Below are 15,346 nucleotides of genomic sequence, written 5' to 3'. Positions count from 1 at the left end.
AAGGTAAACATGCAGGTTGTGTCCGTGATTAAGAAAGCGAATGCAATGTTGTCAATTATCTCAAGAGGGTTGGAATATAAAAGCACTGTTGTGCTACTGAGACTTTATAAAGCTCTGGTTAGGCCCCATTTGGAGTACTGTGTCCGGTTTTGGTCCCCACACCTCAGGAAGGACATACTGGCACTGGAGCGTGTCCAGCAGAGATTCACACGGATGATCCCTGGAATGGTAGGTCTAACATACGAGGAACGGCTGAGGATCCTGGGATTGTATTCATTGGAGTTTAGAAGATTAAGGGGAGATCTAATAGAAACTTACAAGATAATACTTGGCTTGGAAAGGGTAGATCCTAGGAAATTGTTTCCATTAGGCGAGGAGACTAGAACCCGTGGACACAGCCTTAGAATTGGAGGGGGTAAATTCAGAACAGAAATGCGGAGACATTTCTTCGGCCAGAGAGTGGTGAGCCTGTGGAATTCATTGCCGCGGAGTGCAGTGGAGGCCGGGACGCTAAATGTCTTCAAGGCAGAGATTGATAAATTCTTGATGTCACAAGGAATTAAGGGCTACGGGGAGAATGCGGGTAAGTGGAATTGAAATGCCCATCAGCCATGATTGAATGGCAGAGTGGATTCAATGGGCCGAATGGCCTTACTTCCACTCCTATGTCTTATGGTCTTAAGGCCATTAAAGGTTTATCTCAAAAAATACTTCTTTGCACAACTGGCATTGGAAATCTAGAACATATTCCCTCTGAAAGTTGGTTACTGCTAGCTCAAATGACAATTTGAAAACTGAAGATCTGATAGATTTTTTTTAACACAAACACAATCAAATCTTCTGTTCTTTGTTCTATTATATTGATAGATTATGCTTGGGCATGGACACGCAGTGCTACAGAACCAAGGCTGTAAATGGATTTAGACATGGTTAATAAATTTAATAGCATAAGTAGATTTACAGATTATTCATGATTTAACTGAATGCCAAAATATAGTCAGGCGGGGTCAATGTCTATTTTTGTTTCTATATTCTGATATCAATATTATCCTATAATGAATTAGCCTAAGAATGGCAAGTGAAGTGGTTAGATGTTTTTTTTCCTCTTTCCATAAGATCTTAAAACAAAGAATGCACAGGGTTACATGGAAAAGGCAGAATAATTAAATTAAGTGGATTAATCATTTGGAGAGCTAGTGCAGACACAATGGATACTATTGCTGCCTCACAGTGACAGGGACCCGGGTTCGAATCAAGTCTTAGGTGACTGTCTGTGTGGAGTTAGCACATTCTCCCTGGGTTTCCATCAGGTGCTCCAGTTTCCTCCCATAGTCCAAAGATGTGCAGCTTTGGTGGATTGGCCATGCCAAATTGCTCATAGTTTCTACAGATGTGCCAGCTAGGTGGGTTAGCCATGGGAAATGCAGGGTTACTGGGATAAGGTAGAGGGCTGGATTTGATTGGATGCTCTCCAGAGAGTCAGTGCAGACTTAGGGGGCCAAATGGCCACTTTCGGCACTGTAGGGATTCTATGATTCTAAGATTCTAAGATTCTGTAGCAATTCAGTGTTTCTTGATCTGCCATAAAGCATATTGCATGAAAACGACACAGCTTAAAGTGGAAATAAAAAAAGAAAATGCTGGACGAACTCAGCAGGTCTGGCAGCATTTGTGGAGACAAACAGTTAACATTCAATGGGGTTGGTCACAACTTGAAAAGGATAGAGATCCAGTAGATTTTAATCAAGCGTTAGGGATAGTGTTGGCGGTGGGAGAAAATGGAAAGAACAGGGAAGGGTGTCACTGGACTCAAAAGATTAACTCTGCATTCTCTCTACAGATACTGCCAGATCTGCTAAGTTTCTCCGGTAATTTCTGTTTCTTGTAACAAAAGAAAAGGCTGGAAATAGGAGAGATTACGTGGCAAAACAGTTTGATGGTACAAAAGACAAAGGAAACAGTGAAGTATAGAAAGAGAGAGAAAGAAAGAGAGAGAGAGAAAGCGAGAGAAAGCGAGAGAGAGGGAGAGAAAGAGGGAGAGAAAGAGGGAGAGAAAGAGGGAGAGAAAGAGGGAGAGAGAGAGAGAGAGAGAGAGAGAGAGAAAAAGAGAGAGAGAAACAAACAAACAAACAAAGTCAGGTTGAAGTGCAAATGCTTCAATATGAACATTGAATACAATGAAAAAGTGTCAAAAAAAAAAACAAGCCATGAAATCTGTAAAAGTCTTTATCACAGAGGGATAGAGAGTGTGGGTCAATCAATATATTAAAGGCTGAGATAGACAGACTTTTAATCAGTAAGTGAATTGAGAGTATTAAAATAAACACCAAGGACTGTGGATACTAGAAATTTAAATGCGAGAGAAACTCAGCAGGTCTGGCAGCATATGTAGAGAGAAAAACAGTTAATATTTCGAGTCCAGTGTCCCTTCATCAGAACTCAGATTGAGGAAAATTGATGATTATGGGAAAAGAAAGTAGAGTTAAGGATTATCAGAGTAGGTATTAAAGGCCAGAGCAGATGCTAGATAGCCTACTTTTGCTCTTACTCCGGTCATTATTTGCAATTTACCGACTGCAACTTATTGCATGAATAAACAGCACATAACTAAAATGACTGAACACAATGAAACTGCAAGAAGCTGCAACAGATTGCAATGAAAATTAAGAGCAACAAAAGTGGTGTTGGCGACACTTGGTTTCGGCACCTCTTGAACACAGTCTTTCTAGCAGTTTTAAATCCTTCCTGATTGCTGAAAATATCACTTTACAAGCAGTGTTAAAAACAATATTTCTGCAAGTTAACTCTGTTCTGCTCCCTCCTTCAAGCTCTCAATCCACATGTGTGCCCAAATGCAAAAACACTACATCTCATGACACCACATTAGGGCAGGAAGTCAAAGCTACTGTCAGTCATCGATGTGTGTCAGGAACGTTGGCATCCTTCTGCCCTTTGGTACATGCAAACTTACACTCAGCCCTCTGCTCGCTGCCTAGCTTCCAAACCTACATTGCCTCCTACCCACTCACGACCCTGCTCCCTCACTTGCAAAGAGTAAAGGTGTGGGACAGTGAGCAGGAGGCAATGAGGGGTCAGAAGAGGAACAGACAAATGTGGGAGTGCAGTTGTATGAATTACAGCAATCCCAAGATATAAATTGAATTGATTAAACCATTTGAAAATAAATCATCTTATTTCTCCTATTCCTTGATGCAATGGTTCAAAAATAGCTTTAAATAAACCTATTGATCTATGTAAGAGAATGTATTCCTCTCACATTGTATCGGATCTTTATCTAAAAATAATCAGCATAGTCTCAAAATTTCAACACCAACTGAAATAAAACTAACGTGCTGACCTCTTTACCAAAGCAGAGCTATACCAAATGTCAGTACTAGCTTTCCTTGTTGTTGAAAAGGAAAGATTTTCAGTGCGCAAGGGGAAGTGTAGAACCAGTTGGTTAGATCTTTCTATGCTGCAGTATTCTATGTTATCATAGTTCTATTCTGTCCCAAATTAGATCAGCTAACATGAGAAAGACCACCAAAATCCTTGTTTACATGGACAGGCTAATTTACAAGATCCATGGACACACCTTTTGCATTGGATGCCCAACAACCTTTCAAGTTTCTTTACTAAGTTAGCTCCATTTTCATATGATAAGTACAGCTATTGATTTCTGAATAATTTGGTTCCCTTTTTAGTAGGAAGGGAGAAATAATTATCCAATTATTAAAAAACAATTCAAAAACAGTTCAAAAACTCTAGATAGATGAAATATGAAAAAAGACACAGGAAGTACTTACTATCCGCAAAGCGAGCTTAGCTCAGAAATAATACAATTGAAAATATTTAAAATACATAAATTTAATAACTACCAGAAGTGTCATTTCCTTTCTTTAGAAAGAAAAGGGAAATGACTTCCTTAAATGAAATTTTAAACGCTCGTATCATATGGCACCTTTCACCGTTTCTAAGTCCTGTCATTGTGTTAGCATAGGAAATAGAGAAGCCAATTTGCATACATTGCAATCCCAGAAATAACCAGAAACGTTATTGTACTCAGATAATGTCCAGATACTGTGGATTGGTGATGTCAGTCAAATAATAATTATTGGTCAGAATACCAGGGAGATCGCCCTGTTCTTTAGAATAGTGCCATGGAATCTTTTTGGTCCACTTGAGAAGGCAAACCGGACCTTGATTTAACTCAGCCAGAACATGATGCATTCCCTAGTGCTCTCAAAATATGCTCAGTCTCACCTTTAAAATCTCCTGACTGTTTTTAATTCCATCTTCTTGCCACATGCTGATTATTTGTCCCGGTGTTGCGTAACCAGTACCATCATCAAGACCAGAAAACAGTTGCAAACCAACAGTGTTTGATATCAAGGATGGAGTTGCTGTTCTACATCTGTTCGCCTTAAAGTTCTGAAAGAGAAAATAATTGATTCTTCATGCAAGCAAACATAGTTACCAAAATTGACTACCTGGGAATTGTATTTGTCACTCCTTACTTCTGGAATTCTTCTTTAAGAGACTGCTACAAACAAGTTCAATTTGTCACTGTTCCACTGCTCAATTGGTTGATTTCTCTTCTTTCCAAATCATCAGATATAGCACCAATTCAGAATTTGCCTGCCTTGGCTTGTTATTCATCATCAGAGTCGGAGGCCCTCTGTTCTTGTTCCACTTGAGAGATTGTTTCAATGCTGCCCGATTCCCTTTTATTGACACTGTTCATGCCTTTGGAAGCTTCAGAAGTACCTCCTTTATAGCTCAATGTTCTTATAATACTGGGAAACAAGGAGGCCTCCAGAAGAATGAGAGAACTTAGCAATTTAGATGAGTGAATGAGTGCAAGGGTTTCAGCTTGATGATGGATAGGTCGAGGGTAAGGGATCAGAGGAGAGAAGTAGGGGAGAGTGTGAGCAATGCAAAGGTGATGGCATGGCAGCCGTGAAGAGATGAAGTGCTAAGTATTCAGGCTAAGTGATGGGGTGCCAAGCAGTTAGGGAAGACAGTGCAAGGGAAGGTTTGCAAGAAGGGAAGATAGAGCATTGAGTCAATGGTAGTACAGGATGTAGGCAAACGTAGTTGCAGTAAGGGGGAAAATGAGCTATTCTGAACAAAATAGCAGGGAAATAATGCAAGAAGCAACAGGAAAAGAATGAAGTGGAAAGAATGAAGCTCCTAGATTGGCAACTACATGATGGAGGAACAATTGGTGAACCATGTGAAAAGAAAAAAAATGATGAGGACCCAAGCTTGACATTATATATTAAGTAATAGTTTACAAAAGATTAACTTAATGTGGCCTAACCTGATGGAGACAATGTCTCTGCTTGCAGGGTGTGGAAGGGACTGAAGCAGCAGATCCATGCCGAAATAAGCCAAGAAGAAACTCATTGCGGCTCACGTTTCCATCACCGTCTTTATCCAACTTTCTGAATAGATCATCAACTTCCTGTGGAAAAAGGTTCATGGCACCTTAAACACACAGAGCCAAGACTTCACACCAATAAGTGATGGGGTGGCAAGGAGTTAGGCCAGGCTAGAATCAGGTAAATTAGAAAGAATACTCTGCATTTACTTAGTATGTTTTATGACGTCAGGACGTTTTGAAGAGCTTCACAGCCAAAGAAGTACGTCTGAAGTACAGTCATCAATTTGCACTCAGTAAGCTCCCACAAACAACATTATAAGTAAATTATTTCAGCTCTTGGTCGAGGAAAAATAAAGATCGGACATGATAGAAAATTTGTTCTATTCATTCGTAAGATATGGACATTGCTGGTCGGCCAGCACTTATTGCCTGGGCCTAGTTGTCCATAATTCTTCACTACTTTTCTTCAAAGTAGTGCTATGCCCACCGAAAAGGGCAAAGGAAAGCCTTGGCCAACAATTACAAAGGGAGAGGAGGATTTCTAAAGAATCAGATCATTTTGTGAAGATTGTGCCATCTAGGGTGAAATGGAGAATAGATGTAGTGGTGAGGAGGAGGGGGATGTACGAGAGAGGCTGGGAATAGGGAGATGTGGGCAGCCAAGAAACAAGATGGTACCAATCGGATGTAGAAGGTTCAAGGAGAAAGATGAAACAGGTCATTAAAAGGTGGAGGAATTTATGCTCAAAAGAATGGATCGAAATTACAAACCAATGGGCCAAAAAAGAAGTTGGACCAACAGTATGTGCAATAAACAAGCAGGGATTAAAATGGGACTCCAGTGCAACAACAACAGAAGGAATTGAAGTACCATTTTTGGATGGTGTCTGTATGCCACAGTAATATCTGCTCTCTCAGATCATTGTTACAAGCACCATACCACCAATCAAATTTTTAAAATCACACAACACCAGGTTATAGTCCAACAGGTTTATTTGGAAGCACTAGCTTTCAGAGCTCTGCTCCTTCATCAGACACAACTACCCGATGAAAGAGCAGAGCTCTGAAAGCTAGTGCTTCGAAATAACCTTGTTGGACTATAACCTAGTGTTGTGAGATTTTTAATTTTGCCCACCCCAGTCCAACACTGGCTCCTCCACATCATACCAATCAAGTGAACAGCTGGGAGTTATCCCAGTCAAACTTTATTCCTCAATCATAATTGCCAAAAAAAAACAAAACTTCTAATCTCATCACATCGTTCTTTGAGAGAGCAAGTTAGCTAACATACTTCCTATTACAGCAGTGACAATAATTCAAACAAAAACAGAAATTACAGAGAAGCTCAGCAAATCCAGTAGCATCTGTGCAGAGAAAATGGAATTAACATTTTGGATCCAGTGATCATTCTTCAGACCCTTCACTGAGGCTGTAACAGCTACAGAGAAGGTGCAGAGAAAGATTAACTCTGCTTTCTCTCCACCAATGCTACCAGACCCGAGTTTCTCCAGTAATTTCTGTTTTTGTTTCAGAGTCCCAGCACCTGCAGTTCTTTGTTTTTGGACAATGATTCAAATGTACTTCTTTGGCTGTAAAAGTGCTTTGGGAGGTCCTCCAGTTGTGACAGGTGCTTTATGAATGCAAGCATTCAGAAGAATAGTTTACTGAAGTTTGAATGATTTGAAAAATATGATGTTCCAAAAATCCGGTTCAAATTTGACTGCAGAAAAATCTGATTGAGACCAGCAACCCTGTATAAATGCAAGGCAAATAAGCTTGAAGATAATTACATTTAATAGGCAGCTGTGTTTGCAAGGTCAGAGATGATAGTCAAGCAAAATGAACTATTCATTTTTAACTAAGTAATTAGGTTGCAGAATTAAAAGCTATGTTAAGTGCAAAATTATTTCTTGTATTTCTGTTGGAACCATGCTACAGCTTGTCACATTGTCACAGCGAATGCAATTTAGGATGGAACTTTGGTCGGACAGCTTTTTTTGTTTAGCCTCTGATTCAATTTGGTTTATTATCACATGTACAGAGATACAGTGAAAAGTATTGTATTACGTGCAATCCAGGCAAATCATACCTACATAAGTACATCAGGGTAACAGAATAGAATGTAGAATATAGTGTTATAGCTACAGAGAAGGTGCAGAGAAAGATTAACTCTAATATATGAAAAGTCCATTCATAAGTCTGATAACAGCAGGGAAGAAGCTGTTCTTAAATCTATTGGTATGTTTTCATACTTTTACATCCCTTCTCTGCAGAGAGAAGCAAGCATTTTATTTTGAGAAGGACAGAGGCTGTTACAGACATGAACTTGTGTAGGCTTCACCACAGAGTCAGAACAGCCAAGGAAATTAATCTGACATAGGCCTGCGTCTAAGCAGATAAAACAATAACTTCATTGTTCACTACATAGAATACTTGAGCTCAAGTTGAAACTCACGAGGGGGACAAAAAGCTAGAGAATTTATCAAGCTTGAAGCTAAGGGAAGAAATCTACAATGGCCACCACAGAGTCTTGCAGTAAAACAAACAAACAAACAAACAGTCAGCTTGAATCGAAAACAAAATGTGCTGAAAATCACAACAGGTCAGACAGCATCCATGGAGAGAGAGCAAGCTAACATTTCAAGTCTAGATGACTCTTCATCAGAGGTGACATGAAGTGCGGAAGGGGCACCACCAATGCAATGGTGGGGGATTGGAGTGCTCGGGGAAGAGAGGCTGCTGATGGTTTTTATTAAACGCTATACAGATGCTGTGCGAAACAAAAAGCAGACTAGGTATGCCCCAAAAAAGCAGGACAAGATACTGAAGTATCCACAGAGGACTTTAAAGATTAGATTAGATTAGATTAGATTACTTACAGTGTGGAAACAGGCCCTTCGGCCCAACAAGTTCACACCGAGCTGCCGAAGAGCAACCCACCCAGACCCATTCCCCTACACCTAACACTACGGGCAATTTAGCACGGCCAATTCACCTAACCTGCACATTTTTGGACTATGGGAGGAAACTGGAGTACCCGGAGGAAACCCACACAGACACGGGGAGAATGTGCAAACTCCACACAGTCAGTCGCCAGAGGCGGGAAATGAGGCAGCAGTGCTAACCACTGTGCCACCGTGCCGCCCACAGAAGGCTGCTTAGCTAAAAGCTAGTGAAAGAATCGCCACAGAATCTACCCTTAAATGCAGAGTTAGGAGTACAAATTAAAATAAATTCCAGCGGATGGCGCCATACTTTGTGAGCTGGTCCTGAAAATGGTGAATGAATCTTCACTTTCCTTGTTACGTTCAGGATGAAGAGGTGGACAGTTAAAAGTGAAACTAAGTTTATAGCACAAGCATTTTCAAGTCAGTGCCCAGTTAGTGATGCCCGCTGTGATTACTTTTCTCTATTTGTGCTGTCTAATAATCTTTGCATGTTTGTTTATATTGTATTTGCAGCAAACTAGTTATGCATTAATGAAAGAAAGAAACTTGGTTGTCGCTGTGTCTAATACTAAATCAGAAACATAATCTACCATGTCACCACTCTTTATTAAATGTAAAATAGAGGAATGTGACTAAAAAGTAATCAGTGCAGTCTTCCAATCTTGATCATAAAATATATTAGGGGGCTTACATCCACCATTGAACCCATAGTCGTATAATTAGAAGTGGGGTCCGTAATTAAAAGAAATAAGAAAAATACTTTCTTGTACTTCAGAGGAAAGATTATACTGATCTAAGTGTCATGTTTTGCAGTAGGTAGGTCTTGTGGCAGAGTGGGATAAATGATAATACTTATAGGTATTGTTCACTGACAAACTAAAATATGAGGTTGAGCTGTTGAAAGTAAACTTAAATCAAAAGCTAAGAAACAAGAAATTCTAAAACTAGTGGCCACCAATCTAGGTCACTGAACGTAGGAGATTGAGGAAAGTGTAGAACTGGATGTCGACAAGGTAGCATTCACAAAACTGAGTTAGAACACAGAAGACTAGGGCTAGAATTTCAAAGGCTGAGGAGGAATGAGAAAGAGCATTACACAAAGAGAAAAAGAGAAAGCAGAGAGACAGGAGAGAGAAATGATGCAGGAAATGGGATTTTAATTAAGTATGAATTAAAGAGAAACTTGAGTTACATAGATTAACAGAATCCATTCCAATTAATAGAAACAATAATATAGAAAATAAAAATGATGTTAGAAAACCACATTGTCACAGGACACAACATGTAAAAGAAAATTGTTGGATACAGAACGGTAAACTGGTGACAGTCACGGAAATGCAAAAAGAATATTTAGAAAAAAAAACAGAATACTGGTAAGGAAAACAGGGTTTAAATCATTGGCAATAGTACAAGTCAAGTAAGTTCACGTACAACCTAACAGAATAGGAATGCACTTCAGGATAGTCAAGTGGCTTCTTCCTTGAAGACAATGAAATGATTTTGATTATTGAGATTCTTTTCTCTAAGGGAGAAATGCTCCCTTACTCTTCCATAAAACCTGTAAACAAAGTAACTCTTTGAGACACTGTGGCAGTTTGATAATTGATAATGGCTGATGATATGATTTGTGCTTCAGATGGCTTGATGAAAGAAAACATATTGAATATGATAAGTACTCATGGCATTTGTGAACCTGTTTCCTTAAACAAAAACTGAAATTGTTGGAGAGATTCAGATGTCTGGCAGCAACTGTGGGGACAAAAGCAAATTTAACACTTCGAGTTTGGTTCTGATGAAACATCACCAGATTTGAAACACTAATGTTATTTTCTTCATCTTACAAATATTGTCAGACCTGCTGAATCTCTCCAGCAATTTGTTTTTATTTCAGATCTCCAGAATCCACAGTTCATTGTTTCACTTAAGTCACAAAGAGATTTGCAAACAGAGTTGTAACCACTGGAATTGTTAGTGGTTTACCAATTGAAAGAGTAGATTATATATTGGGTAATCATTTGGCCAGCATAAATGGTAACATGGTGATGATTGTGTTGTACAGGTCTTGTCAAACTCCCCACAGCTACTATAGCCAATTATGAGAAGCTTATTCCTGATAATGAGAAATTAAAGGAAAAACTGAAATTTAGAATATCAAAATTCTTACATCCAAAGCAAATTTACTAAAGAAAAAATGCACACAGGCAAGAACACTTCAGTACAAGTCACAGGTAGTAAAACACTTGAATGAGGACTTAAAATGTTTCAATGACAAACTTGTAGCAGCAAATTCAATATAGATATGTCTTCAGTTTAAACTTGACAAACTTAAAATATCACAAGTCTCTATGAAAAATACTTGGAGAAGGAATCACAGATGAATCAAAACAGCTGGTTGATTGATTGATTACAAAATTAAAAATGAAGATTGATGAATTACTGCAACGCTATTAATTAAAAGCAGTAATGAAGTTTTGAACTGTAATACAATTTGAAGAACAAGAGAGCTAAGCAGGAATACAAAACATGTTTATTTCAATATGAGAAGCATCCCAAAACATTCTTGAAACAGACAAAAGGGATTTTGATCGAAATAAAGATGAACTGTGAGCACACAAAGAAGCCATTTTAATGTTATTTACTAAAACTGAAAATTTACCATATTTCAGTTCAGAAAATGAAATTAAGTATGGGGCTATGTTTACAGCTAACCAAAGTGTGACAATTGGCTGTTGACATAACTGCAACACTCCTTTCAGAGTTAAAAGAACACTAAAAAAATGCAAACATTGACTTAGATTAATGTTTTGATGTTTAAAAGCTGTTAATCCTGTTTGTCAAACGTACTTACTTTGATTTTGAGTTATGCTTTCATAGTTTTGTAAATATAACTAATGCAAGAATGTAAACGAAAGAAATATCTGTGTAGATTAGATTAGATTCCCTACAGTGTAGAAACAGGCCCTTCGGCCCAACAAGTCCACACCGATCCTCTGAAGAGCAACCCACCCAGACCCATTCCCCTACATTTACCCCTTCACCTAACACTATGGGCAATTTAGCATGGCCAATTCACCTCACCTGCACATTGTTGAACTGTGGGAGGAAACTGGAGCACCCAGAGGAAACCCACGCAGACACGGGGAGAACGTGCAAACTCCTCACAGACAGTTGCCTGAGGCAGGAATTTGAACCCGGGTCTCTGGCACTGTGAAGCAACAGTGCTAACCACTGTGCTACCGTGCCGCCCTAGTGTAGTATGTAATAAGATGCTAGTTAGAGGTTTATGATAAGATCTTATTGCCTTTCCAAAGCTATGGTAAAACATTCTTCTTTGTTCCAAAGGGGAAGATGCAATTTTCTTTTAGTGCAGATTGAGTGATGAGAATGTGAGAATGGTCAAACAATGGTGGGTGTAATTGCCAGATTGGAAAGAATAGAGTGTCTCACTGGAGCGGGGAGAGGGGACATGGTGACAGAGAATGCAACAAGCCAAAAGAAAGAGAAGGAATGATTATGGGACTGAAACGATTTTGTTAAGGTGAAACTTTGATTCAGAATCTGCTGGTGCCAAGAATTTTGCTAATTAGGCATTTCCCCTTATCTGAAAATGTATTGCTGGAAAGGCACAGCAGGTCAGGCAGCATCCAAGGAGCAGGAGAATCGACGTTTCGGGCATGAGCCCTTCTTCAGGAATGAGGAAAGTGTGCCAAGCAGGCTAATATAAAAGGTAGGGAGAAGGGACTTGGGGGAGGGGGTGTTGGAAATGCGATAGGTGGAAGGAGGTTAAGGTGAGGGTGATAAGGTGAGGGTGATAGGCTGGAGTGGGGGTGGAGGCGGAGAGGTCAGGAAGAAGATTGCAGGTTAGGAAGGTGGTGCTGAGTTCGAGGGTTGGGACTGAGACAAGGTGGGGGAGGGGAAATGAGGAAACTGGAGAAATCTGAGTTCATCCCTTGTGGTTGGAGGGTTCCTAGACGGAAGATGAGGCACTCCAGCATCTGCAGTCCTCACTTTCTCCTAGTTGATTTCCCCTTATCTGTCAATTTGACAATGTTTTTTCTCTAGGTAAAAACAATGACTGCAGATGCTGGAAACCAGATTCTTGATTAGTGGTGCTGGAATAGCACAGAAGTTCAGGCAGCATCCAAGGAGCAGCAAAATCGACGTTTCGGGCAAAAGCCATTCATCAGGAATAAAGGCAGAGTTTGGAAACAGGGTGAGGTGGGGGAAGGAGAAATGAGGAAACTGTTGAAGTCCACATTGATGCCCTGGGGTTGAAGTGTTCCGAGGCGGAAGATGAGGCGTTTTTCCTCCAGGCGTCTGGTGGTAAGGGAGCAGCGGTGAAGGAGGCCCAGGGCCTCCATGTCCTCAGCAGAGTGGGAGGGGGAGTTTTTTCCTGTAAGCTGTTGAATGCGCAAACGGACAACAGGGAGGCACAGGGTAACCACGTGAATGATGGGACCAACAGTTTCTTTATTTGATAAGTATTAAAGAAGAAACAGAGGAATAGCTGAGTAAGACATCAGATGAATTAGAATCAAATCAAAGATAGAAAGAGAAAGTGAGTTAGGTTGGTTTAAGAGGCAGAAAGAGAAAGAAACAGGAAGGGGAAAAATATTCATACACTAAATTTTAAAAATCTCAAAAGAACAATTTATCACCAACAGAAATGCAGAAATAATTTGAGTGGGTTATTTTTCAAAACAGCGATTAATTAGCATGGCTAGGATATAAATCTCCACATTGAGAAGATATTAGTATGTTAACATGGCAGTTGTAACATTCAGCTGGGATTTTAACTGTTAATTTACATACAAATGCAACACTTCCTTGACAGTGTGCTGCCTTTATTGCAAGGTTTGGAGATGTCGGTGTTGGACTGGGGTGGACAAAGTTAAAAATCACAATACCAGATCCAACAGGTTGATTTGGAAGCAGTAGCTTTTGGAGCACTGCTCCTTCATCAGGTGGTTGTGGAGAATAAGATTCTAAGACACAGAATTTACAGCAAAAGCTTACAGCCTCACAGGGACTAAACACCTTCAATACCTTTTTGGGCTGACATGACACCAATTGTTAATGTGTACTTGAGAATGTAACTTTTAAAAAATGTTTTGCGATTTACATATGAAAGAACTGAAACCAACATGGTCATTCTCAAAGATGAGAGACTTAACAAACACTCCAGGTCTTTCTCAATATGTAATTTCAGTTACATCACACTATAAACTTTTGCTATAAATTCTGTGTCTTACAATCTTGTTCTCCACAACCACCTAATGAAGGAGCAGCACTCCAAAAGCTAGTGTTTCCAAATAAACCTGTTGGACTATAACCTGGTGTTGTGTGATTTTTAACTTTATTGCAAGGTACTGGGTGGCACAGCAGTTAGCACTGCTGCTTCACAGTGCCAGAGACCCGGGTTCAATTCCCACCCCAGGCAACTGTGTGTGGAATTTGCACATTCTCCTAGTGTCTGCGTGGGTTTCCTCCAGGTGCTCCGGTTTCCTCCCACAGTCCAACAATGTGCAGGTGAGGTGAATTGGCCATGCTAAATTGCCCATAGTGTTAAGTGAAGGTGTAAATGTAGGGGAATGGGTCTGGGTGGGTTGCTCTTCGGCAGGTCGGTGTGGACTTGTTGAGCCGAAGGGCCTGTTTCCGCACTGTGTAATCTAATATCTAATAATGGAAAAGTAACACAAGTCATCCAGCAACTTGTGACAAGTCATCAGGTATTGTTTTTACACTACAAGTTACACATTGATAATAGGTGAGCACCATTAAACTCACCATCATTCCAATAAAACCATAACACTAACGAAGTTAAAAATCACACAACACCAGTTTATAGTCAAACAGGTTTATTTGGAAGCACTAGCTTTCGGAGCGCTGCTCCATCAGGTGGTTATGGAATATAAGATCTTAAGACACATAACTTATAGCAAACATTTACAGTGTGATGTATGAAATTGTATATTGAAAAAGGCCTGGATTGTTTTTTTTAAGTCTCTCATCTTTCAGAATGAACATGTTGGTTTCAGTTCTTTCATATGTAAATTGCAGAACTGTTTTAAAGTTATATTCTCAAGTGAACTTTAACAATTGGTGTTATGTCAGCCCAGATAATGCATTTAAGGTGTGAGGTGCCCTGTGCGAGACTGTCTGTGCCACAATATTCAGACTGATTCTAATCTAAAAACTGGATTTACAAAATTTTACATGGATTCATGCAGTTTTTGAGCAAAATAAAATGTAATTCTGCAAGTACAAATTCACCCCACAGATTTATATGTGTGTAAAGGGGTATACGTCTATGAGAGGGTGTGCGCGCGCATGAGTGTGCGAGTGTGGGTGTATATGTGTGAGCCTATGAGAGAGAGCTTGTGTATGAGAGAGGATCTGCGTGTGAGAGTGTGGGTGTGAGTGTATAATGCAGTGGGGTCACCTGTAGTGTGACATGAATCCAGGTGACCTCACTGCACTACGCACACACACCCTCTCTCATACACTCCCACGCTCTCGCACCCTCTCACAGACATACTCCAGGAAAGTATGCAGAACCTGCTCCTGCTGCAGACAATGGATGTCACGGAGGACCTCAAGGAGGTGAAGGGCCAGCAAGCCTCGCTCTTTGCTTCGGAGGCCTCCAAGATAATCTTCCGGTCCAGGGTCCGCTCGGTGGAGCAGGACGAGACGTGCTCACGTTTTTTCTTCCAGAAGGTGCACAAAGAGAGCCCTGTGCTCAGCAGCCTGAAGGAAGAAGATGGCTCGATAACGTCATCTCAGGCTGACATCATGAGGATCAGCAAATCCTTCTATGCCAGTCGATATGACTTGAAGCCAAACGACAGCGCGGCCTCCAAGTCGTTCCTGTCCTCTATCACGGAGGTCCTAGACGACGGAACACGAGAGAGGCTGGACCAGCCGCTATCTCTGGACAAGCTGACCAAGGCCCTCGAGTCCTTCGAAAAGAATAAAACTCCCGGAAGCGACGGCTTACCAGTCGAGCTCTATT

The 15,346-nt window shown here is 40.3% G+C and overlaps 1 protein-coding gene across 2 annotated transcripts in view; it reads right to left on the bottom strand.

Moving 5' to 3' along the window:
- ninl (ninein-like) overlaps positions 1 to 15,346 on the bottom strand; it is a 151,720-nt gene that overhangs the window by 81,675 nt on the left and 54,699 nt on the right. For both annotated transcript variants that reach the window (XM_043696419.1, XM_043696420.1), the window contains exons 7-8: positions 5,324 to 5,467; positions 4,264 to 4,431 (exon numbers count right to left, since the gene is read on the bottom strand). In XM_043696419.1, coding sequence (XP_043552354.1) covers positions 4,264 to 4,431; positions 5,324 to 5,467 — 312 coding nt within the window. The remainder of the gene's footprint in view (positions 1 to 4,263; positions 4,432 to 5,323; positions 5,468 to 15,346) is intronic.

The sequence above is a fragment of the Chiloscyllium plagiosum genome, chromosome 9 (genome assembly GCF_004010195.1).
Source record: "Chiloscyllium plagiosum isolate BGI_BamShark_2017 chromosome 9, ASM401019v2, whole genome shotgun sequence".
NCBI classification, from domain to species: domain Eukaryota; kingdom Metazoa; phylum Chordata; class Chondrichthyes; order Orectolobiformes; family Hemiscylliidae; genus Chiloscyllium; species Chiloscyllium plagiosum.
This window is presented reverse-complemented; position numbering and strand designations above follow the sequence as displayed.